Here is a 27790-nt window from a genome sequence, read left to right on the forward strand (position 1 = left end):
ATTTGTAGTGAGCCTTGAAGATTAATAGAATTTCTGTTAGGAGAACAAGTCAAAGGAATTTTATACACTTTTTATCATACTGAGTCAGTTCATGCTTTGTGGATATTTATTAAACACTACAGAAACTTATTCTATTAAACATTACAGACAGTTATTTAGTGTCTGTATTTTGTAAGGCACTACCAAAGGGTAATACATTTTCTGTTAATTACACACATAATATTAAAGATAAGCAATTTAAGAAGTTAGTCTTACAGATACTGTTGCCCATTTGTTTAGATTAATACTAATTTTATTACACAAAACAGAGTACACAAATGAGCTGTTACATGGCAAAATTCACTAGTCAGTGTTTCCTTAGTGAACTTTCGTGTCTTTGTGTTCATCGCCACAATTTGATAAGATTATTGTTTCTGTTGATTGTATTTGTCAAATGGTTGGCAGGAAATCTGGACTAAAATATTTTTTTTAGAAAGTTTTTAGGATCTTTTTCTTCTCCTTTCCTTCCTTTTTTTTTTCCTTCTCTCTTATTACTTAGAGTTTCCAAAGAGAAACACTGAAATTTTTCATCCTTTAATAAAAGGCAAAATTGGTGATAGAAAATTTTATTGGCATTTAATTGAAGGGGATACTAAATGAGATCACTAAAGCAGTGGGTCAAGTAAGCAGCAATCTTCTGTGTTAAGGTTTTGAAATTAACATGTCAAATTTTGGAGTGTTTTAAAATATAACTACCTGTAGGCAGACACATGTCAGTTGATAAGCTATGTTCTGTGGTTCCTGTATATATTAGACTTAAGTCAATGAGTTAGCAACATTAAATTCTTTTTTTAAATTGCTAGCTCAGATTCTTTTCTCAGTTATAACTTGCATATTATTTTGTAAGAGTCTTGTCATATCCATTCCATACTAATTTTTGATGAAAAATTAATTGCTTGTAAGGATTCATAAAATCTGTAATTGGCCTATTTCCTGAGAAAATACAGTCTGTCTTTTTAATATGTTATATTTGGGGGGTGATTCGTCCCTCAGTTGTTTTTATAGAGTTGTAATACATGTTTAACTAGTTTCCCTTTTTTAAAAAAAAAAATTCAGCTTACTATGTATATTTACATAACTTTTATATAATGCCTTCATTAACCTGAACATTAATATCAAAACATACATAGACCCTTTTAGGCAGATATTGCAAGCTGTTAAAATCCCCTCTGTAGTTGAGATGAAAAGAGTTTTGCTAAGAAAAGCTCAGTAATGTGCTGTTTTATATTAACAGGAAACAGAAGAGCAGTAGTGGTTTGAATACCCTGCAAACAGGAAGTTTGACACATGCATAGCTCTTAGCTTCTGTGTAAGAAGTTGTTGAGCTCCTTCTGGAAATATTTTTAGTTATTTTAAGTAAAGTGTAAATGCACATGAATGGCAGCTTATAGAGATCTATCCTGTAACCAGTGTACAGGTACATCTACTGCTCTTCAGAAACTGGAAGGTTTTGCTAGCCGATTATTTCATAGACACTCCAAAGGTACTGCACATGATCAGAAAACAGCTCTGGAAAATGACAGCTTTCATTTCTCTGAACATACTGCCTTATGGGACAGATCAAGTAAGTTTTTTTTTTTTAATTGATACATTACAACTAGTAGCTAAAGTACTAGAGTTTTAGAATCAAACATAAACAACCATGTTTTGTCTTTTTATGATTTGTACAAGGACATTTTGCAAGACAAAGTTGAAAGAATTCCACAAAAACTTGATTATAAGTTGAGTTGAATCATGTAGTTGTTTTGTTTTATATATAACTTCTTAAGTTAAATATCAATGAGAAAAATTTCTGCAATGTTCTTACATTATTCTATTATGTTACTCTGGTTTTTTTGTTGTTACATAAATATGAAAAACTTTAAAACAATGATCTGTTTTCTTTTTAAAATTTCTTGTATTTTTAAGCTTTAAAATTTGAAAGGCAAAAAGGCTTTTGGATTTATAATTAAATTTCTGTTATGTTTGCCATCTTTTATTTTAAATGTATATGTAAAAATTATTTTAGTTTTTATAAGCAAGACTTTCAAAAAGTAGAGTATAATTTTTTATATAAATTCTTAAACTTATAAAATTATGTATATCAAAAGCTTTTATAATTGTATTTTATATTATTTATAAATAGGGTTAAGGAGGGAAAGTTATTTATGCTTGCAATACATTCTTTCCAGGCATGTTAAAATGTTTGGACTTACTAGTATACTAAACCATTTTTGGTAGCTTGCACTTTAAAGAGTAAGTTTAACATATCAACAATACCAGTGCTTTTATTCCATATCTCACCTTGGACTCTCCCCAAGGTAATTTTTCACTTTGATTAAAAGAACAGTAGAATTACCCTTGGCAATATTGCCCTTTTTGGTGTGTGTGTTTGATCATCAAATAGCACTAGGGTTTACTTCTTTAGATTATAGATTCCCAAGCAGTTAAGTAAGAAAACTAAGTTGAAAAAAAAAAAGTTTACAAAATTTACTATGTGGTTTATATTGCACCTGGATATTTCTGTAGAAGCTTATTCGATTTATTCTTTTACTACATCAGAATTCTTCTAACCCTTTTTGAGCTATTTTTTGAAAAAAGTAAGGAACAACATTATTTGTGCAAATTTTTTTGATTATAGTTGGTCTTTACTACATAGCAGATTGACAGGTGAGAAATCTCATGAACTGTGAAGTAGTAAAATAATAATACATTATTAAAATTTTCTGTGTAATAAAACTTTTAATTCATTCTACTTATCCTTTTCTGTTAAATTACAGTATCAAAAGTCCTTTTCGAAATCATTTTTTATGCATTTAATTTTTTTTTTAATTAGATGAAGAACCAGGGTAGAATTGAATTAATTTCTGTTTCACCAATACTGGTTCCACATGGTGGGTGTTTAGTAAATGTATCTTTGATGAATTTCATGGGATTTTAATAATGTTTGAACTAAATTCTCACTGTTTTTTTTAAATATATGGACCCTATATATTTCTGAAACACATTTTACAGTCTAGAAATGGAAATTAATACCGTGAACCATGATTTCTTTTAGAAAAACAGACTGATAAAATGTTGTTAACATGATTCTTTATTGTGAAGTCAAAAAATAAGACAAATAAAGTTGGGAACAAATCTTGTATCCCTATAAGAATAATAGTGGTGACGTAAGAAATATTTAAAGAGCAACTGAATGTTCATCAACTAGCTATTCCTTCATTCTTTTCTCTTTTTCATATCCCAAAAATATAATGTACAAAATCATTTTATAAGTAAGGAAGAGTATGGTAAGAATGGAGGTCTAGTTTGTTCTTATGAAATGTATTGCAATGGAGGAGAAAACACTGATCCAACAGAAATAGAAATCCTGTCATTTCAAAATTCCAAATTTATTTTTTGTGGTGAAAACAAATTCCCTTGTTCTGTGAGTTAGGGAAGAAGTTTTGGGTATATGAAATTTTCATACAAAACACAATTGTTCAAGGCTACTTGAAGCAATTTACTTGTATGATTTGTTTGACAAGAAAAAAGCATGTAATATTTCCTGATGATACTCTGGATATACTTGTTTCAAAGTGCAATATAAGAAACGATTAAGTTTTTTAAAAAAGACAAAAAAGAAGTAACTAAGTGCAAAAACAGTTTGTAACTTTTAAAAAGTTAGTTTCATGTACTGAGTAAAGCTCAATTACTAATTTAGTCATGTATGAAATGTAACTAACTTTAATCCAAGGTTCTTTTCCAGTAACATTTATGGGAAGAAATACAGAACAAAGGTCACATTGGTTTCTAGGTGTTTCACCTTTTATTATTAAATAACAGAAATTCATATTTGATAACATAAATATGTAATGACTAATCTGATGCACATATAAGTGCATGAAGTTCAAAGGAAAAGCATAGAGAAATTCTGCTTTTCATTCTGACTCTAACGAAAGAATGACATTCTAGAAAATTTGTTATAGTTAGCTTGTGAATCTTCCTTTGATCGTAAGTAGTCTGGTAAGTTATATGATGTTGAAATTAATAGAAGTTTTTTGTGTTTTAAGTCTGATTTTATATACTTAATGAATGTCTAACTGCAACATTTTAAGAAGTAAATAGGTCAATACCACAAAGCACTTTATTTGTCCTTGTATGAGTTGACAGGCTATTTTTCTTATAGATACAAATCCGGATTAGTGACTCTTTGGTGTAAATACTATATTGAACAAATAAGCAACTTCAAATATGAATTTTCAGGTAGAATTAGATAGCTAAAGTGACTATGATAGACTGTCTTATCAATATGAACTTTCTGAAGTTTGTACATTCTTTTACACAATTTACTTTCTAATTGTTAGTCCAGTAAATCTGTATTACTGTAACTTCTAAATTAGAAGACTTTACATATTGTCTTTTTCATCTACTTTTTTCCATATGGAAGTTTATAAGCTTATCAATAGTAATTAATATCTATGCATTTGGTAAACCTTTTTTTGAGTATTTACTACTTCATAGTCTATGAACAAGGTTTGGAAGAAAATAAGATCCAGTTCTTACTCCCCAAAATAAAAGTAGGAAGAACAGACATAAACATAATATTCAAGGCATATTGATATTAATATTTCATGCAACATTCTAATAGAAAAGAGCCAATGCAGTTTTTGAAAGTGAGAAATAATATAATTCAACTTTAACTTGAAAAGTCTGCAGACTACAGGATAAGTTAACTTGCCTATTCTACTTTAGGGAAATGCACATAAGTATCATTTGTTTTCTTATTTATGCCAGGCCCTTATTTTTGACACTATAGTGAACATAGCAATGAATAGTCAGATAAGGAATTCCCTTTATAATAGTGCTTATGCAAGATACTTTTATCTGCAATTTCCTTTTCCTACTTCCACCAATAGTGAGATTTGCTCATAGTTAATGTTCCTCTCAAATATCACTAAGGAGTCCTACTCTTCTGTCCTTCATCCTTATTAGAACTCATGATCTCCTTCCTTTCTATGTTCTTATATCATCTTCAACTTACTTTTTTTAAAATATTTTTTTAGTTCAATGGACCTTTTTATTTATTTATATGTGGTGCTGAGAATTGAACTCAGTGCGTCACACATGCTAGGCAAGTGCTCTACCACTTGAGCCACAACCTCAGCCCTTCTACTTACTTTTAATACGACTTATTTTATAGTGCTAAAATTATTTTTACTATTAGTCTTTATGTTATCTCTCTTTCCTCTGATTTTGAACTCCATGAAGGCCTAGAACTTGTCAGTTTATTTTGGTATTGCCAGCACAGTTCTCAATAAATGTTGAGTTGTTGGTTAGATTAGCATGTAATACACAACAGACTTGTGCAGTTGCCTCTATTTTTTTCTATTATGATCTTTGCAATTTATTTATCTATGTATTTATTTATTTGGTGCCAGGAATTGAACCCAAGGGCCCTTAACCACTGAGCCATATCCTAACCCCTTTTTAAAAAAATTTGAGCAGGGTCAAAGTGCATACAGCCTTGCTAAATTGTTAAGGCTTGGGATCCCTGCCTCCTGAGTCACTGGAGGATCCTGGCCTGCAATTTATTTTAAAGGCCTATAGACATTAACCAAAAATAGCAAAATGCTGACCTGATCCTGGTAAATACCACATTCAATATACAGAAACTTCTGTGTTACCTGTGTACTTTTTACCATTTTTATAATTTATAACTGGAGCAATCAAAAGGCTTTATTGTAAAGGTTAATTGATTGGAATATTAAATGTTTTGAAATTAGAAAATGTTTCCACAGAGTCTGAAGCAATACAAGTAATATGTCAAATAACTAACATAATGAGATCCTCTTACCTCATCGTACTTTGTAAAAACAGCCATAGGACAATGCTAGAAAAGGCAGATTATTATATATGTACTCTAGATAGTGCCTCAAAGTATGGCCTTGACCTAGCATCATTAGTATCAGGGAAGAATTTGTTAAAATGCTTGTTTTTTGTGTATCTCTAATTATCCTGGAATACGGAGTCAGAATCTACATTTCAATAGGATTCCCCAGCTGATTCATATGTATATTAAAGTTTGAAAAGCACTTATTCCCTAATAACACTTAAATCTTATTTGTAAATATATCTGTAGGAAAAAATTAGGAAATAATATAGAAAAACAAAGACAACTAAAAAATCATACACAATCCTGCCAAAAGATAACTACTGTTAGTATTTTTGTGTTTTTAACTTTTTGCTATTATATTAAAAATGTTGTGATAAACAGCCTTATAACTAAATCTTTATGTATATTCCAGATTATGTTTATATTTTATGGGACAAATTTGAAGAATCTATTAATCTGTCAATGGATACTTAGGTTGATTACATATATTGGCTATTATGAATAATGCTGCAGTCAATGTGGGATATTTAATACGACTTATTCAGCATCTGACTTCCTTTCCTTTGACTCTATACCTTGAAGTAGGATTGTTGGATCATATGATAGTTCTATATTTAATTTTTTGAGGCGTCTCCATATCATTTTCCATAATGACTATATTAATTTACATTCTCACCAACAGCATACAAGAATTCCCCTTTTTCCCACATCTTCTCTAATACTTGTAATCTTTTGTCTTTTTGATAGTAGCCATTTTAACAGGTGTGAAGTGAGATCACCTTAGGGGTTTTAATTTGCATTTCCTTGATAATTAGTGATATTAAATCTTTTTTATATATTGGCATATCTTTTTTTGTGAAATTTCTCTTTAGGTCCTTTGCCCATTTTTTCATCAGATTACTTATTTTCTTGCTTGAGTTGTTTGAATTCCTTAAATGTTTTGAATACTAATCTCTTATCAGATGGTGTAGTTTGCAAACGTTTTCTCCCATACCATAGGTTGTTTCTTCACTGTATTGGTTGTTTCCTTTGTTGTATAGAAGCTTCTTACTTTGATGAAGTCCCATTTGTCTATTTTTATTTTCACTGCTTGTACTTTTGGGGTCATATCTAAAATTTATTGCTCAAACCAATACCAAGAAATTTTTTCTTATATTTTCTTCTAGTAGTTTCACAGTTTCTGGTCTTGCATATAAGGCTTTAATCCATTTTGAGTTGATTTTTATAAATAATATGCAGTAAGGTTCTGACTTAATCTTTTGTGTGTGAATATCCAGTTTTCCTAACACTATATTGAAGAGATGGCACTTTTCCTATTTCAATTGTGTTTGGCACCTTTATCAAAGATAATTGACAGTAAATATCTGAGTTTATTTCTGGACTCTCTGCTTTATGCCATTTGTCTACACACTTTTTTAAAAATGTAAGTACCATGCTGCTTTGATTACTCTAAGTTTGTAATATACTTTGAAATGTGGTAGTGTGATGGTTCTAGTTTTGTTCTTCTAGGATAATGTAGAAGAAATACAGAAATTCCTAGAAATATTTACCAATTTACCAAGACTGAATCATGCAGAAATAGAAAATCTGAACAGATCAATACAAGTAAGGAGATTGAATCAGTATTCAAAAAAATTCCTAATTAAAAAAAAAAATCCCAGCACTTCCTGGTTTCATTGGTGAATTCCAAACATTAAATAAGAATTAATGCCAATTCTCAAACTCTCCCGAGAAAACTAAAGAGGATGGAATATTTCCAAACTAATTTTATAAGCCCAGCAGTACTCTGATATTAAAGCCAGACAAGGACACTATGAGAAAAGGAAATCACAGGGTAGTATTTCTAATGAGCATAGATCTAAAAATCTTTAATGAAACACTAGCAACTAAATTCAACAGCATATTTACAGGATTATACATCACAATCAATGCAAGGTTGAAATGCAAGGTTGGTTCAACTTACGCAAATCAATAAATGTGATACAACACAAAATGAAGGATAAAAATTCTACAATCATTTCAGTAGATAGATAAAAAACATTTGAAAAATTTCAACATCATTTCATTAGATATGTATGTCAAACTTTGAAAATAAGATATTCTCTAGAAGGAGATAATAAAATGAACCTGGAAGAACATATGTTCTCTATAGAGTTTGAATATTACTTGCAAGTCCTAAAACAATGTCTGCTTTTAGCTCTGGGGTCCAGGAATGCTACTTAAAAAGTATGGCCCACTTAGGGGTTAGGGTTGTGGCTCAGTGGCAGAGCACTTGCCTGCACATGTGAGGCAAAGGATTTGATCCTCAGTAACACATAAAAAAATGAATTAACAAAGTAAATACATTGTGTCCATGTATAATTAAAAATATTTTTTTAAAAAAGTATGGCCCACTTGGAATACAAATTAGGTGCCATCTTTTAAATATTCAAATTAATCACTGACAAACCCATTTACTCAAACTAGCAGCATTTTAAAGTAGTTCTTTCTTTGGGGCCTTCTTTGAGTCCACTTCAGGTAAACTTCTGGGAGTTTGCTCATTCTGAGGAGACTAAGCTTTCCAGCTGTTAGGTGAAGAAAGAGATGGATAGTTGGATATCATTTGAGCTACTACTGATTTTGTCACTATTGCATGGTTTCATAGTTCAAAACTGGTCCCAACAAATTTGATGTATTCTTGCTCTTGTTGATGTGATGCCACTGACCTTAGTGAATCTGAATGAGAGGATGATGAACTCGTTTTTAGTATTGTGCTCATTCAAGGGCTGTATCACAGGGCTTTATTTCTTTAATTTATGTTCATATACCTAGTCATCCTGGCTTCCGTGCTAGGTTAGATGTGTGAGAAGGTCCTTTTAGCCCATTTCTACACTGTACCACAATCTACCCTCCTTTTTTTGATCTGGAATAGCAAACTAGTGGTCTGTGACCCAAATACAGCTAGCAGATATGTTTTGTTTAATGCTGTATATTATCACTAATTAGGCCATAATTAAGTTGTCCACTAAAGTGATTCTTCACACAGTAATGAAGACCAGCTTCAAGTAGGTTGTCTCTACCCAAGTAGAGAGACACTTTCTTTAAAAAATTGAGATATAATTTACATGTCATAAACACTCTCATTATAAGTGTAGAATTCGGTGTTGATTAGTAAATGTATAGGATTGTACAACCATTGCCACAATTGCTTTAGAAAATTTTCATCACTCCAAAACATTTCTTGGTACCCAGATGTAACCAATCCCCACCTCACCCAACCTCAGATAAACACTGGTCTACTTTTCTGTCTTTAAATTTCCTTTCTAGACTTTTTATAAAATTGGAAACGTATACTCTGTAATCTATTGTTTCTGACTTCTTTAATTTCAAATACTTTTGTGGTTCATCTATGTTGTAGAATTAGTTCCTCATTGAATTAGACCATGTTATATGGCTATAGCACATTTTCTTTATCCATTCTTCTTAAAAACAAGAGAATTGTTTTCCATTTTGTGCTATTGGGATGTTAGTATATACATTTAAAAACAAGTCTCTGTGAACATGTGTTTTTATTTCTCTTGAGTAGTTATCTAGAAGGGAAACTATTGGTTCATATAAGTTTATATTTACATTCTCAAGAAACTGCTAAACTGCTTTCCAAAGTGACTTACCATCTTACATTCCTATGGTAACGTAAGAAGGTTCCAGTTTCTTCATGTATTCATCAGTATTTGGTATCATCAGTCTTTTTTGTTACAGTCATTCTTCAGGTAGGAAATGGTATTTCACAATTATAATGTCAGTTTTTATTTCCTTAACAGCTGATGACATTGAGCGTATTTCATGCTTTTAGAAGCCATTTGTATATAATTTTTGTTTGTTTGTTTTGTTTTTATGGTGCTGGGGATTGAACTCAGAGCCTTGTGCATGTGAGGCAAGCACTCTACCAATTGAGCTATATCCAGCCCTTGTGTATAAATTTTGGAGGAATGTATTTTCAAATATTTTGTCCACTTTCAAAAATTGAGTTGTTTGTCTTCTTTTTATCAAGTCTCAAAACTTTAGACTGAATACAAGTTCAGAATATATAAATATGTGTATTCTGAAAGTATATATTTTCTCAATATATTGAGATATTCCTTTTCATTATTCCTTGTCTTGTTGTTTTATAAAATAATATTTTTGTAAAGTAAGTTAGTAATTTCACTGAAGTTCAGTTTATCTTTTTTCCCTTTGTGGATTGTTAAAGAACTTAAAAAATCTTTCTCTAACACAAAGGAATGAATATTTTTAATCTGTGCTTTCTCCTATAGTCCATTTTTTTGAGTTAAGTTTTGTATATGGTGTTAGATATGAATCAAAATTCTTATATTCATTTTCCAAAGGAATGAATATTTTTAATCTGTGCTTTCTCCTATAGTCCATTTTTTGAGTTAAGTTTTGTATATGGTGTTAGATATGAATCAAAATTCTTTTATATATATAAATTCATTTTCCAACAAATGAAGCAGTAAAAATTATATATATAATATATAATTTTTACTGCTTCATTTGTTGGAAAGACTTTCTTTTCTCCAAATCTTTGTCAAAAATCAATTTGCCATAAGTATATAGGTTCATTTCTGAATTCTCAATTATGTGCCAGCAAACTAAACCTATGTTTATGTTAATTCCACAGTGTCTTGATTACTCTATAAAATATGATTACTCTATAAAAACTTTATAAAAAAGAAGAACAAAGAGGACTTATGCCTTTTATAAAAAAGAATATATTTATATATATATATTCTTTTTTATATTCTTTTTTCCTATTCTAAATCTTGTATTTCTAAATCAATTTTAGGATTAGCTCATTGGTTTCTATGACATACTTCATAGATAGTATGTCAAATCTACAAATTGGTTTGTATGTAGAGAATTGCCATCTTAACAATATTGAGTCTTTCAATCCATGAATGTGAAATGTCTGTCCTTTTATGTTGATGCTATTAAATTATTTTTTAAAAAAATTTTTCAGTTGTAGTTGGACACAATACCTTTATTTTATTTATTTTTATGTGTTGCTGAGGATTGAACCCAGTGCCTCACACGCGCTAGGTGAGTGCTCTACCGCTGAGCCATGACCCCAGCCCTTAAATTATTTTCTAAGCATTTTATTTCTGTTGATATTATTGTGAATGGAGTTGTGCCTTAATTTCATTTTTGGATTGTTTATTATTGCTAGATAATTTTTTAGTTCTAGTAGTTCCTTTGTAGATTCCTTAGATTTTGAAAAGATAAAAATGACATTATCTTTACATAAAAAGTTTTATTTCTTATCAATCTGTATATCTTTAGTGCTTTTTTTTTTCCTTGCTATGTTGAACTAGCTAAAACCTTCAGTGCAAAGTAGCATACAAACGGGAGTGTCTCATACTCAGTCTTAAGAGGAACATATTCCATATTTTACCATTAAATATGTGAGCTACTGTAGTTTTTCACCCTCCTCATTTCTTTTATCTGTCTAGGGGAGTTCTTTCTAGTCTTAGTTTATCATGGCTTAATTTATGGAATGATGCTTCTGTATATATTCTCATGAATTTTTTTCAATTTCATTGACTCACAATTTTTTCTTTTTTGTTTTTTATTTGATTTGCTTGTCTGTGTTTTATTTTTTAAGGTGGCAACTTAAATTACTGACTTGAGAGATATCTTCCTTCTTATCTAAATGTTTAAAGCTATGAATTTCCCTCCAATTTTTCTTTTATCTGCATCCCATAAATGTTGATACATTGTAGGGTTTTCCATTAAGTTCAAAATATTTTCTATTTTCCCTTGAGATATCTTTGTGATTTAATATCCATGTATTTGGGGATTTCCAAATTTTTCTGTTGCTGATTCTTATTTTAATTATGCTTGATCACAGAATGTATTTTTGAAAGATTTAACAATCCTTTCAAATTAATTGCATCTTGTTATATTGTCAAGAATATAATTTTGGTGTGTACTTTAAAAGAATGTGCATTCTGTTGATGTCAGTCTGTATTTTATTATGTCAAAATTTTATGGTATTGTTCAAAATTTTATATATCCTTGTTAATTTTCTGCCTGGTTTCACTATCAGTTATTGAGAAGGAAGTATAAAATCTCCAACTTTTGTCATGTTCTGCATCACAAAGTTCCAGTGAATGATGGACAGCATATATAATGGTGAACCCATAAGATTATAGTGAGCTGAAAAATTCCTATCACCTATTGATATTGTAACCATCATATTTTCATTGTGCAATGCATTTTCACATCTTTGTGATAATGTTAGTGTAAATGAATCTGCTGCACTGCCAGTTATATAAAAATATAGTAAACACAATTATGTACAGTATATTATACTTGATAATAATAATAAACTACTAGGTTACTGGTTTATATATTTTCCTATATTATACTCTTTTTCATTAGTTTAGAATGTATCCCTTCTGCTTATATATTTAAAAAGTTTACTGTAAAACATGCCAGATTATACCAGCAGCAGTATCATACATATCATGTTTTGTGTTTACAGCATCTCTCTCTCTCTCTCTCTTTTTTTTCCCCCTTAGTACTGCGGGTTGAAACTAGGGGTACTATACCTCTAAGAGACTTCCTCACTCACCAACCCCCCCGCCCCAAACACTTTTTTTTTTTTGAGTCAGGGCCTTGTTAGTTTGCCCAGGCTGACCTTAGACTTGTGATCCTCCCACTTCAGCCTCCCAGTAGCTGGGATTACTCATGTACACCATGCACTCCCCTTACTGCATCCGTTGATTGCATAATTTTTTTGTGTGCTTGATTTAATTTCATGTTATTTTGTTCATCATGGCCCCTAAGCATGAAATCCATTGCTAATTTTGCCACTAAGGGACCAAGCCCTGACCTGGAAATGTAAAATTATTAGGGACTATATGTAAGTTGAAAATCAGTGATGGTTATTGCTCACTAGTCCCATCCCACCATAGCTGTGAGCTTGAAGAGCAAGAACAAAGTGCAAAGTGTTAAAGGATCTGCTTCATTGAAGTAAATGAAACTAACAAAAATTTAACAAAAACCTGTATTAATTATGGAGAAACTTCTAAAGCCCTCAATAGCACAGAAGGTATCCCTCTTAGCACCATAATGATCATGACCAAAGCAAAATGATTATATGCAAGCTTGAAAGAAAAGACTGGACTTAACTATGATGTTGAATTTACTGCTAGCTTTGGGTAGTTTAAAGGATTCCTGAATCATTATTCATTACATGTGAAAATGAATGGTGAATCTAAGTTCTGATGTGATGGCAGCTGAAGAATTTTTAGAAACTCTATATAAGCTCATTGTAGAGGAAAATTACTTGCCAGAGCAAATCTGACAAGAGCAATCTGGCAGAGTAATAGGCTAGGCCATATAGCCTAAGTGTATAGTAGTCTACATTATCTAAGTTTGTGTAACTATTCTATGTTTGTACAACAATGAAATTTCCTAATAATAGTAAGAGAAATATTATTAATGAATTATTTGTTTCTGCTTTCAGCATTATCTTAGTTGTTATTTCTCTGTGAGTGTTCTATTCCCATTTTGTTTTAGAGGATAGTTTTCCTGGCTAGAGAATTGCTGGTGGACACTTTTGTTTCTTTTTTCTTTTAGCACTTTGAGCATGTCATTTTGTTGCCTTCCCGTCTCTTTATTTCTAGCAAGAAGTCATCATTAATGATATTACTTTCCCCCTATACATGATTTTGCTTTTGCTGCTTTTCAGACTTTTTCCTTGCCTTGATCTTTCAACAACTTGGATATGATGTGTCTAGATATGTCTAGATATGGATCTCTTTGTATTTGTCCTAGTTGGCATTGGTTAAACAGCTTGGTTCTGTAGGATATTGTTTTCTCTCAAATTGGGACATTTTTAATCATTATATTCTTCAAGTGTTTTTTTTTTTCTTTACCCTTTGTCCCCTCCTCTCCTAATTCCTATTATATGTATGTTGATATCCTTGATATTCCAGAAATTTCTCAGATTCTGTTCCTTTTTCTCCCTTTTTCTTTGTGTCCTTCATATTGGATTATTTCTGTTGATCTATCCTCAAATGCACTGCTTTGATCATTTTGCTTTCTCAAATCTGCTACTGGGGGCTTATAATAAGTTTTAAATTTTTCATTATTGACTTTTCAAGTCATGTTTTTTAATAGTTTCTCTTTATAGATTGTATAATTGCCATTGTATTTTCCTTTAATTCTTTAAACATAATATCCTTTTAATTATTTGGCCCTATTTATAATAGATATTTTGAAATCTTTGCTAAATTCTACATCTGAGTTCATCCAGGAGCATTTTCTCTTGACTGCTTTTTCTCCTTATTAGGGATCACATAGTTTTTGTTAAAAAAAAAAATGTGTTTGTACCATCTTTGAATTCTGATTATTTTTTTCTTCTCTGTGGGTTACTTTTATATATCTTTTATTTCATTTTAATAACATCTTGGTCTTAATCTATGGAATCTGTATGCCCCAGATGTGTGACTGCTGATTTCTCTGTTCTATTTTTAGTCTTTTTTCCTCCACTTTAGAGTTTTATTTTTTTTTAACCTGGCTTCCTAAGGGTTTCTTGTGTCTCCAGAATTTAGTTGTATAATGTTCAATCAGAGGTTGTGTTCAAACACTTTCAGCTAGTCTGTGCTCATGGAACTGTGTATGGATTGGGAGCATATTTAATGTTCAGGCAATTTTTAGGTGTGTATCAGCTTTAGCTTTCCAATGGGCCCTCTTGGGTCTCCCTTGTTCATGTCACAGCTTCTTAATCAGCAAGTGACATGTGAATAGTTCCACCCTCTCTCATTTCCATTTTCCTTGTTAAATTGCTAGTCCACCAGTCTGCTGTTTACTTCTTGCAAGCCCATAACCTTAGAATAGTGAATCTGGGCATTTCTCCCATTAATTCTTTACAGTTTTTTTTTTTAATTGACAGTATTACTAATGTAGAGTTTGAGTCTTAAGTCCAAATCTCATAACTTCTCTGGTAGTGAAAATACTAGTTTTCATGACCAGCTCTACTCTGATAGAAGCATTGTACTGACTGAGCTGTGAAGAAATATGAGTAGCTATGGACAAGAACATCACAAACTCCCAGTATTCTCATGCAAAGTTCAGTATTATTTAATGAAATGCTTTCAGTTTGCTTGATTATCAAAACAATAAAACCATTGTTTTTGAAAATTTTGTCTAGCTTGACAGTTCATTTCTAGGGGGAAATTTTCTAAAGTACTATCTCCAGAATTTCAGAAGTCTTGCCTTACCAGGCAGCATTTTTTTTTAATGAATACATTTTGATCAACATAATAGTTTGGATTCATTGTTACATATTCCTACATACACATAATTCCCATAATTGTGTGTGTGTGTGTATATATATATACACACACACATATATTTTTTCTTCTCTCTAGCTTCCACATATGAGAGAAAACATAAGACCCTTGACTTTCTGAATTTGAATTATTTTGCTCAACATCATGCTCTCCTGTTCCATCCATTTTCCTGCAAATGTCATGATTTTGTTCTTATTTATGGCTGAGTAAAACACTATTGTGCATATATACCATATTTTCTTTATCCATTCATCTGTTGACAGGCATCTAGGCTGTTCCTTAACTGGCTATTGTAAATTCACTGCTATAAACTCGCTATAGTGTACTGACTTTAATTCTTTTGAAAAATGCCATGGAGTAGGATAGCCGGATTATATGGTGGCTCCATTCTTAGTCTTTTGAGGAACCTTCATACCCATTCCAAAGTGGTTGGACTAATTTACAGTCCTAACAACAGCCAATAAGCACAATCATTCCTTTTTCCCTACATCCTTATGAGATTTTATTATTACTGTATTCTTGTATGGATGCCATTGTAACTAGAGTGGGGTGAAATCAGTGTAGTATTGATTTGCTTGTCCCTGATTACTAAAAATGTTGAACATTTTTTCATATATTTATTGGCCAAACAAAGTTTTTCTTTTGAGAAATGTCTATATGGTTCATTTGACCTGGCAACTTTTAAATTTGGTAAATTTGGTTTCTCAAGTTCTACCTGACAAGGCACCATTCTCTAGGTCTTTGTACCATTTTTGTAAAAACTTGGGGTATCTGGGATTAGAACAACCTTTCACGATGCCATCCAGTCTGCCCATCTTGATGTACAACCTGTCATCTTATTCTTGTTTGATGTGAGGTATTTTATACTTAAACAATAACTGCCAGTAACTTTTTTCTATATTGTCTTTTTTTGAGTAGCATATGGATGGCATCTGATTCTGTTTGCAATGCTGAATTTAATGGAAGTTTATAAATAAATTATTCCTCCTTTATAAATGCATGTATATGTGTAAATATATGTATATATTGCATTATATTTTGTCTCTGCCATAATACAGAATGTTTAAATGGTTAACATTTGTGCTGCAGTATAGCTTTCTGGCTCATGAAAAATGAAAGCTATCAGCGATCTGGGCAATAAGATTCATCGCCAATAGTCACTAGCAACAGCACACAGCATTTTAATATCAGTGAGGTCCACAGCTAGCAGTAAGAGCTGGTGTAATTGAAAGACGTTTAGGTGCAATCATTCTGCTGTTTGTTCCTTGCCAGATTCAACATGGGATTGTGTGAGTATTTGAAGAAAACAGCGATTTTTCTATATCTTTGGAAGATGTAAAAAGGGTAGATCAGTGCTTAAATGTAAAGAATATGGTAATTTTAAAATCATGTAGCTCTAAAAGAGAAAGGTATTTTATTTGTTGTGGTTGATTAAAGCTTTAGAAATGCTACTCCTTGGTTACAAGTGAACCGATAATTCTGGTCTAATGTTGCCGTGGTAACAACTCATGCTGATATAATTGAGAACATCTTATACATCCTGGCTCGAACATTTTCTCCCTGCCATTTTGAGTTGTTCTGGAGGTATATGAAGGAGGCTAGGATAACTAGCTTGAAAGAAATTAAATCTAGTTATACACATTGTTGGCATTAATCTGATGTTTACTGGTGTTATCTCATGCTGGGCAGTTATGCTTTGCTTCTAGGGGTTTTTCTTTTTAAAACAAAAGAAAGCTCTTCTCATTTTCTGTGTGCTGCATGTTCCAGTGTATGTGTTTACACCATCGGTTCTTCTACCTCTAGAGATTAGCATAACTCCCTTTGCTGTTGGATTGTTGTTTTGAGCAATATGTTTTGGAAGGGTTGATTTTCATCATGAGTGGTAAGTATGCTCTCTGAGACTCTTCAGTTATATATGTATGTGTATATATATATTTTAAAATTAACTCTAAGAAGAAAAATATTTTTTAAAGAGACAGTTATAAAGTCAGGACTGCAATGAATTATTACATTTTGTGTTGATGCTTTTGCAATTAGGCATTATAGTATACTGCTTTTAAAAGCCACTGAGAACTGTGAAAAATTAATACCACTATTAGTAGTCTATTAATAATCAGTTTCAGTTTTCTTTATGGTTTGCTTTACTGTATTCATTAGGCATATTAATTGTTATACATTGAACAATAGAAGATTACCCATAATGAGAATTTGTTTTTAGTATCTGATCCTCAAGATAGTTTAACTTTCCTTTGATTAGCTTTGTCATCCTAATACTCATTTTTGTTAGCTTATTTTTTGACTATATTTTTTTAAAAAATACTCATCTTGAAAATAAAATGCTGTCAAAATGTTGTTGATTTTTCTTTTTTCTTGGATTGCTTTTAACTACAATTCATGGAGAAATTGGGATTTAATAATGAAATAGATGCATTTTGGTTTTGGAGGCTTTGTTACAATTTTTAAGAAATACTTCATTTGGGAAATAATTTATTGAAATAAGTACATTTGTGATGATTAGTCTTCTTTTCTTATCATAATATGATTTATTTTTTAAAATGTGTCCAAAAGTCTTTTCTTTTTTCTTTTGAAGAAAATATACTACAGTATATACTGCAGCTTATCTTAGGGCAAAAGCTGTTCCTTTCAAGCCAAACCTGCTGCTAAAAATAGATATCCTGTTGTTAGAGTGAGAAATGTTTGCTCAGAGCATAATTCATTAGCATCTTTTCACTTAACTAAAAATGAAGCTGTTTAGAAGTTAACCTCTGATTCAGATATCATTTTTAGAAGTAATATATGATTTCTCTGATAACATAATGGTTCTAAAATTTGTATTGAAAAGATTTGGAATTGGAATTTTGACCTAGGAGATTTGGGTTTTTGTTGTAAAATGATAAAATTCAAAGTCAAGGAACCTTTTCTTGGAGATCACCTCATTATCACCAATGCATTCTTTATCCTGCTGCAATACAACATAAACCACTTCAGTGCTATTATATATTTGTTTACAGAGTGATATCATATGCTAAAAGCACATTTTTTACATGTACAATATTAAGAATTGTCCACGTTATTATTTTTCAGTTTTCAATACAGACCTTCTAATCTAGTGTTTTAAGTCTGGACTAATATTATAAAATCAACATGTGAGCATAATTTCTATAATATGAAAACGAGGATACCTGGTCATGCTACTTGTCTTTGAATCAGTACAATGTGTGTTTTTTCTTTGAAAGTTGGGCATATAACCTAGAATCTTTAGGTAACCACTATGAGTTATGGAGGTTTTATAATATGATGTGTTGTTTTTGGCTGAAGAAAATTGTTGCTGCTTCTCTATTGCTTCATTTTAAAGCTATGGATTAGAGACAGTATTTTCTATCATGGCCTTTCCTTATAGTCTTTTTCTACCACAATAATGGTGATGATAAGAAATTGACATTCAATTTTTTCAAGATTAAATTCAGTTTCAACTAATTTTACTTCTGTTGCAAGTGGTTAAATGCCCTAGCCACTTCAAAATATGGAAAATTACAAGTGAGGTGTGGTTTTATTTGTAGAAATAAGCAAATGCTAGACCTTTTTTTCTAAGTCTACAACTATGCCTCTGGTGTTTATGTGTATGTGGTATTTTTTCTAGTTATAAAGCTATTCTTTTTTTTCTTTTTTCCTGATAATTAAAGGTTAGTTTTCTCTGGGAATCTAGCTTTGGCTTTCTTATAATGCTACGTTCTCTCTGAATGATCTCATCCATGGCTACATCTTCAATCATTACCTGAACATTCAGTTCAAAAGTGAATTTTGTCTCCCATCCCAAAATTTGTTGCTTTATCATTGATTTTAATTTCTGTTAATGATCTCATTGTCCATGAAAGAAGTAAAAACAGAAACCTTGTTTCTTACTCCCAGACACGCACTTAGTTATTAGTTCTATTGATTGTATATCAGAAATCATTCCATTTTTCTCCAGTCTACCTGACAATGAAAATGTTTCTAGATCAGACATTCTATATCTCTTCTCAACCCTATTGCAATAACTGTCTCACTCTTCTTCCAGCTTCCAGTTTATATCCCTCCAGATCATTTTTCACACTACAAATTTTAAATTGCTGATGTGCCATTTCTTAACCCAAATTGAAAATTTTCCAGTTACTTTATTTGCATCTGTTTCATAAATTTTAACCTAGCCATACATTACTATATGTAAATCCTTGCTACTTTTACATGTTTATATTATATTCTTTATCATAAAAATTCTGAGAATCACTATGCTTTGCAGTGCTTCCATTATTGATCATGTAGAATTAGGAGATTTCCCTATACTCTCAAAGTAGCTTTAAACTATAAAAATTATTATATTATATTGAATTATAAATTTACAATTTGGTGTCTGAGCTCTAAATTTTGAACTCCTTAAGTCAAGGCTAGTGCCTTGTTTATGTGTGTTTTCAGTGGCAACCCTGGTATTTCCTACATAATAAGGATCCCATAAATACTGTAGAATAAATGAATGACTAAATAGTAGTCACTTTTTATAAATAAGAATACTTCTCATGTTATCATTGAAAACTATCAGTTGTGTGTTTTGATTCAGAAAATACAGTAATCATAATGTTTACTTATCATTCCAGCATCATCGTTGTAGCATGAAGTCAGATAAAATGATTAATAAATATATAGTACCAATCAGAACTTTTATCTTTCTAGTACTTAAAATATGAGTTGTAAGTCTAAAAAGAGCTAAAAATTATTTTTTTTTTCTCACTAATACTCCTTTTTTGTGAATCTTTTGCTCCTACTAAGGAAACAAGTGTTGCCAAGAAATTTACAAAACCCTTTAAAAATCAGTTTAATTGTCTTAAGGCCATTTTGACTAGAAGAATTTATCAGTTACTCGACTAGACTAAAACAGACAAAAATGCAGATGTTATGAGACTGCAGAGTTATCTCATGCAGCTCAAAGGCATAAAGTAGAGTTGAGCTTTACCAGTTGGGATTTGGAAAGCTGCCTGGAATCAAAGCAGCACCTTTCTCGGTTTTTCTCTCAGAGATCACATGACTTCTTTATTTTCTCCTTGTATCTGCTTTATTATCTTCACAGTGTAGAACAGGTTTCTCTGCTGCTTGTACAAGATTGAGCTTAGTCATCTGACAGATTCAGAGTCCATGTGTGTTCCTGGCTTATCAACATAACTAGCATCACTATATCAAAACCTTAGGTGAGGAATAGCAGGGAGGAAGAGGTAGAGAAAGGGTGGTCAGTACTAAATTCCAGTTAGGAAAAATAAGTGCTGTGTTCTGTTGCACAATAGGGTATCTATAGAAAATGATAATGTATTAAATACTTTTTTAAAAAAGCAAGAGGAAGGAATTTTGAATGTTCTCACTGCAAAAAAAAAATAGTAAAAGTTTGAGGAGATAGATTTGCTTAGCCTGATTTGAACATTCTACAATGTATCCATGTATCAAAACATCACATGGTATCCTATAAAAATATCCTAGGTGAGAACTCTGGCCCAGCTATAATTGAGGTAAATCTCTGAAAAAGGCATTAATCTGCTATGAATCCCAGGAATGTTCCAGACTTGAGCACAAGCAGTTAATTTTGCCGTGTAGATATTGACTGAAAATATAAAATCACAAAACTGGGAAAACCACATCCTGGAATTAAAGTTTGTGGGGCAGGGAGCAGGCGGTGGATTTGCCCAGAAATGTAAGGATCACATGGATGATCAACTACTAAAGTCTAACTAACAGTTTTACTTTGAGTAGTTTGCCCTCATGGAAAAGAAAGAAATAACTGTTTTACTCTCACTAATTCAGAGAGATGAATCTTTAAAAAAAAAAAAAAGACTGTGGAAAAAGTGAGTAAAAGACCCAACACTGCTAATTGCTTTCACTCTTAAACAGTTATATTGGGACAATCAAGAATTTATTAGGTTATTTCAAGTTGAAAACATGATCTCACTTTTTCCAGCTATGACAGGGCTCCACCCTGATATGATGTGTATCACCACCAGCAAAGAAACCCTATAGTTCTGCTACCTTCACAGTGCTGAAGTTCACTGGATTATTCAGCTGACAATATAAATATGTAAAAACTGAAAGATTGGATGAATTGATTCTAAAAGTACCTAAATAGGAAGTGAAAGCATCCAAAGAAAAATAGGTACTTTATTTGGTTGAAGATTTTTTTATAGTACTGGGGATAGAATCCTAGGCCTCATGCATGCTAAGTAAGCACTCTACACTGAGCTACATCCCCAGCCCTCAACTACCTTATTTGGGAACATTTATAAAGGTTTGCAAAACTACTCAAGATTTGCAAAACTTATCATTCTTCATGAAAGAAAAAATGAGAAAAGCAACTATATGGAGCCTAAAAAAGAATTGTAGCCCATTAAAGGATAAAAATCACAGCCTACAAAAGGAAGGGAATAAACTTATTGTTTTAAAAATGTTTGTATGGAAGGGTCTAAACATACAAAATTACAGAGAGCATCTGGATATCAAGCAAACATGGAATCTGTAAATTAACACATGATAGAAAGGATAAAACAAGACCAGGATGAGAAGAGCTGAGAATCAGGCAGGAATGGAAAAGAAGCATAATAATGTGAAAGGCTTACTGTGGTGCCAGTAAACCTGCCATAAATGGAATGTAAATCTGCAGTAAAGACAATAAAGAGCACAATAGTCACTGTAGGAAAGTAAATTAATTATGTAAAGAACTATCCTGATCAGCATTCCAGAATATAGGGGAAATGGACAAAATAAAAATTATGAGTTGAAAAGTGTATTAGATAAACATAGGACATTCTACGAAATGAATAACATTCTCATAAAACAGATGTGAATTATTCTGTTATTCTCAGAATATAAAAAACACAGAAATAAAAAATATGACTTTAGCCAGGTGTGGTGGCACATTGTAATACCAGTGACTTGGAAGGCTAAGGCAGGAGGATCACAAGTTCAGAGCCAACCTCAGCAACTTAGGCCCTAAGCAACCCAGTGAGATCGTGTCTCTAAATAAAATATTTTAGAAAGGGGTGGGGATATGGCTCAGTGGTTGAGAACTCTGATTTCAATCCCAAGTACCAAAAAAGCAACAACAACAACAACAACAAAAAGGACTTTACCTGGAAGCTCAGGAAACTGAGGCAGGGGGATCACACAGTTAGTTGAAGCCAGCCTCAGCAATTCAGTGAGACCCTAAGTAACTGAGTGAGACCCTGCCTCAAAACATTAAAAAAACAAAATGCTGGGGATGTAGCTCAGTGGTAAAGCATCCCTGGATTCAATTCCTAGTACCAAAACAAAAACAAAACAACATAATGACTTCAGAAAACATTTTGTGTGTGTGTGTGTGCTGAGAATGAACCCACAGCCTTGAACTTATCTGTACACCCAAAGCAGGAAAACTTCCTAAAAGAGAAAAAAACTGAAGCTGTAGATTAAAAACACTCATTGTGTTTCAACAAAATTACCAAAGACCCCAGCACTTAAGCATATCCTGGAGAAATTTTTGGTTTTCAAGAATATTAAATGAATTCCACAAACATGTAGTTCTTTGTATCTTACAGCTTAACACGAAACTTGTCCTATAAAGAAAAAAAATACAAGATTGGAGACAAGATCTTTCTAGGGGAAAAAAATTACTGAAATGCAACAGCACCTCAACATGCTGAATAAGCTATAACAAGCATCTCTTTAAATGAATTCCTGAATTTAAAGAAGTCCCAGTGCAAAAAAGGAAGTGGTAAATGAAAACCCACAGCTATAAGAGGAGCATACTTTGCCGTCAGATTTTCATCCCTTGTTGACCAAAGGACTTTCATTTTAAATGATCTCATAAAGATAAAAAACAAGTTCTTTGGATGATGCAATTTGGGATTTCTTTGACTGCTTTATAAAGCCGGTGTCCTGCAAGGATCATAACTTCAGTGAAATTACATATTAGAAAATACAACCTCTGCAAACACAGGGCAAAAGGGAAGCCTGTATTTCTTAGCTTGGGTTCCTGGAGGCAGGAGAGGAATGTGTACATGTAGATGTGGAATGTCTCTCCTGAGTATTCATAATCATCTGCTTCCCCTCAAGTGGGTTTCAGGTTTTAATCTGTATTAATAGTGTGGTCAAGGAAGCACCAATAAAAATACATCATCAAAACAGTTCTAGGTTAGTAATATATACAGAAGCTAGTACAAAATCCTGTACTGGAATAAATCCTCAGTCAAGCCCTTCAGGTTTTTCCACAGATAAAGCTCCACTAAACTTTAAGTTCACAGTCCAGAAATAAAACAAACACACATATACATTGACTACGTATGATATTCATACACAGTATTAGACTCTTAGAAGAATGTAAGATAGTAGAATTGTCACAGGTGGACAGACTACCATTTAAAATTAATAACATAAAAAGAAAAAATGTTGTATACATCTGTAATAAAGCCTCAAAATATATAAAATAAAACAGACCCACTTAAAAGGAGAAATTACAAAATATAAGATTTACAGATATATAGATGTATATAGAAAGAATTTTTACCCAAGCAATTGGAGAGTATTTACAAAGTTGATTATATAACCAAATATTCAACAAATTGCAAAGAATTGAATACAGGTCACAGTCTCTGACCACAAGGCAATTAACTGCACTCAATAATCAAAAACTAATTAAACTAATAAGCATACAATTGCATATGTGAAGACTTAAAAATTCAAATAATTTGAGTCAAATGTTAACTCAATAGAAATTTAAATCCAAAACTATGGAGTATAGAGATGAATTTTTAAATGTATAACTTCATAAAAGAGAGACTTTCATGATGTAAGAATTCAGGTAAACAAGTTAGGAAAAGCACAGGATGGTTAATCAAAGGAAGAAAAACTGATAAAAAGACCTGATAAAAGACTGAGCAAAGATCAGTGGAATAGCAAACAAAGGTACATAAGAGCCAAAGGTTAATTCATGGAAAGTGCTTTTAAAAGAACTGATTAGAACCATGCCTGTTTAAAAAATTGAGTCAGTTAAAGTTTTATTTAAAACATAACAAAATTAGGATCAGACAGTGCTATAGTAAAGTCCTAAGAAATAATAAGGGAACAAAAAATTCAGTATTGTGCATTCTTCCAGAGAATTGAAAAAGAGGTATTCTCTAATTCATTTATTGAGTCTGGTAAAGTATTACAAGCACAGTACAGGTAAAGCAACTTAGTTTAAAAAATTTTCTCTGAAGTGAGAAATAGGAAAAAGAGGCCTACTGTCATTGTTTCTACATCATTTAACTGTTAGTCAGATCCTGCACAGTAAGACAAGAAAAAGATGGAGAGAGCAGAATTGTCATTATCATAGATACTGTGTGATTGTCTACACAGAAAATTCAGGAGAAACTTCCAGTGTGATTTTAGCACTGATAAGAGTCTTGACAAGACTGCCAGGTAAAAGATCAGTGTGTAAACACATTTGTGTTCTCTACGTCAGCAACAAACAGAAAAGGTAATTAAAAAAAAAAGAAAGAAAGAAATTTCCCTTTTACGATAGCAACCAAAACCCTAAAGAACCTAGGAATAAATTAATAAAAAAGTAACAAGTCCTTTACAGAAAAAATTATATATTTTTTCCTGAGATATTTATTTAGTGTTACAAGATTTGTCATTATACCCATTAGATTAGCAAATATTGAAAAGTCTGACATTAACATGTTTTGTTGAGGATATGAAACCTTAAAGATGTGGGAATATAAATTAACCTAACAATTTATTGAGCCATTTGTTACTATGTTGATAATGAGCATTCCCTATCCTCTAGAGGTACAATCCTACTTCTACACTGTTGGGCAACAAAAAAGAATATTTGAATTCAGAACTGTCTGGAAAATCTTCAGCATATAATTGTGGTAGATATATTTCCATGAGAAAAATTTCAGTAAACAAGGAATGAAACTGCATTTCAAAGATTGCCTGGGTCATTAGTTTTATGGCTAAGTATAAACTTTCATGACAAAATCCTACAGGAAGTTCCTTATATATCTTAGATGGCCTAAATGGATGCATCCCCAGGAAGAGAGCAGGTTGGGAGAGAAAGCACATACATATGCTAAGTTGTGAATGACTACACTGCAGATTTAGTGTATTCATCTGTTATTATAAATGTTAACCAAATAAGTTAATATAGTTTTCTAGGATTTATTTATAATCAGATATATTTAATGTGTATTCAAATATATGTCTCATAAAGGTTTTATATTTTTCCATATAAAAACTATAAACAAAGGGCTTCCATGGCTTAGGCTTAGTGAGTCAGTCGGTTATATTGTTCACTTGTAACCAAGGCTTGATAAAGAATCAGCTAATAGGAAAGCAAAAGAGTGAAATAGACATTAGCATAGGAAATACAATTTTTATTTCTTACTAAATTTCCAAATACTCAACTTTTATTTCTTACTAAATTTCCAAATGCTTTACTTTAATCTTTATAGAAAGACTGATATCTTAGAAATCAAAAGTAGGCATGGTGCTATCCAATACACTGCACAAATATAATTACAGCATTAAAATTGCTTTTATACCCACTATGGTTTTTAAGATTTAGTGAATTTGCTTTGAATGATCATGGTTGAATATGGTGAAACAAACAAAGCACCCCTCAGCAAAGTGAATACAATTATCCTTCAGATTTAATGGACATAATGTTATAATTTGTTAACAAGTTTCCAGAGTAGTGTTTTTGTTGGTTAATATACATCTCTCCAAAGAATTTCTTGTAATCCTTATATAAAACATTTTTGATATCTGTGCTCAAGTATTTTTATATTTTATTTCTTCGTGTAATATACCAGCAAACATATGGATGGGTAATGTATTGTGAGTATGTTATTTTATATGTTATTTATTTAATCTTAAATTTATTTATATTCTTTTTGATCAAGCACGCAAATCATCAGATGCATCTGGTAGGAAACCACTTTTTTACAGAATAATCCTATTACTTTGATTTGATAAGTTCCATTTTTATGAAGTACTTTGCGGCCATCAGAATATTTTATATTTAGTTTTTTTATGAGTTCTGTTTGTCAAATGATTTATAGTACACTGTGTACATGTGGGGAGGAGACAGTATTCTCAGAAATATACCAAGTAGAGAACTCTAAAGAGTTTAATATTTGAAGGATGGGTGGCAGAGGACACACTAATATATTCTATTAGATTACACTTTCCAGAGGGTTTGGAAGAGATTGTCCTCTTCTGTTATTTGTTAATAGAATTTGGTATTTTCATAGGTAACTTACTTGAGTTTCCATCCTGTTTTTGCTTTCTGGCATATACTAAATAACTCTTAAATAGAATAGTGCTTTTAATAAGATGAAGCAGGGAGATGATGATTTAATTGCAAAGAGAATAGGGGACACATGTATTATAATCTGTTTAGTAATAAATTTTTAAACACTTACTATAAAAAAAGATACCAGTAAAAACACACAGTAATAGTTTATAGTACTTGCTCTTTTCCTAATAGGAAGTTTTAGAGGAATGGTCCTTTCCCTTACTCCCTGCATTAGCAATAAAAGTTTAAAATATTTAGACCCTAGGCTGGTGTAGCTCATTGGAAGAGGGCTTTCAAGTGTGAGGCCCTGGGTTCAATGCCCAGCACTACAAAAATAAAATATTTAGGCAGAGCTGTTCCCCCATCATTCCTACGTTACTCCATCTGGCTCCTCTTTCCCTTAGCAAGTGTTCATACCTTCTATATCCCAGAAGAAATGAGTCTAGTAACTGTGAACAAACAGGTTACTCCCCTTCCTTCCCACACACTGAAAACCATCACCATGACACACAAGTATGTCCATGATTGGGCACCTGCTGGCACTTCACCTCCCACTGCTGTTGTGCACTCATAACCTATGCCCCATCTGTCACAAGTCAGTTGCCATTTCCTAGTTAAGCCATGCTCTCCTCCATGTGTTTTACACAGATCACCTCATTTAGAATGTCTTCTTTTGTAACTTTATATGCCAGAGGGACCCTTTATTTTTCAAGTTTGCATGTGAATGTTATATACTCTGTTATGCTTATGTTACTATGGAAGAATTTCTTCTTGCAAACAGTCTTGTAATTGCCTTCCATTTTAGTAGTTGCCACATTGCTTTATTATGTCTCCCCACTTTAGTTTCTCATCTCCTTAATGGAAGTTATATTTATTCTTTGGAGTATTCAGAGTCTCCATCAATATCAGACAGTACTAACAGATGCTCGATAAACCAGCACGAAACATGTGGAATACCTTGAAAGATGTGTCTTTCAAAAGGGTATAACAAATTTCTTTCCTGTAGTAGAGTTTGACTGATTAACAGAAGTCCAGAGATGGTTTTACAATAGTTACAGGATATGTATTTTAATATTTGCTTCTTCATATTGTTAGCTCTATTGCAATGAGGAGTTAAATTTGTTTTCAAGGAAAATTGGTATGATATTGACTCTGATACAAAACAATAGTTGTTAGTTTTATTTACCATTTAATTTTTAAATGTCCTACTTGAAAACATGCAATTAA

The 27790-nt window shown here is 31.8% G+C and overlaps 1 protein-coding gene across 7 annotated transcripts in view; it reads left to right on the plus strand.

Moving 5' to 3' along the window:
- Nucleotides 1-411: 411 nt before the first annotated feature.
- Nucleotides 412-27790, plus strand: part of Prkacb (protein kinase cAMP-activated catalytic subunit beta) — a 63816-nt gene continuing 36437 nt past the window's right edge. The window contains exons 1-2 of one of the 7 annotated variants that reach the window (XM_058578992.1): nt 11856-16520; nt 26169-26192. In XM_058578992.1, coding sequence (XP_058434975.1) covers nt 16511-16520; nt 26169-26192 — 34 coding nt within the window. In that variant the 5' untranslated portion in view covers nt 11856-16510. Of the gene's footprint in view, nt 1604-11853; nt 16521-16550; nt 17114-26168; nt 26193-27790 lie in introns of those variants that run through there. The other 6 variants (XM_058578993.1, XM_046443228.2, XM_046443230.2 and 3 more) reach the window with 6 other exon arrangements.

This window comes from Marmota monax, unplaced genomic scaffold (assembly GCF_021218885.2).
Source record: "Marmota monax isolate L192 unplaced genomic scaffold, Marmota_monax_Labrador192_F-V1.1 WCK01_AAM20220418_F8-fsc00046, whole genome shotgun sequence".
NCBI lineage: Eukaryota > Metazoa > Chordata > Mammalia > Rodentia > Sciuridae > Marmota > Marmota monax.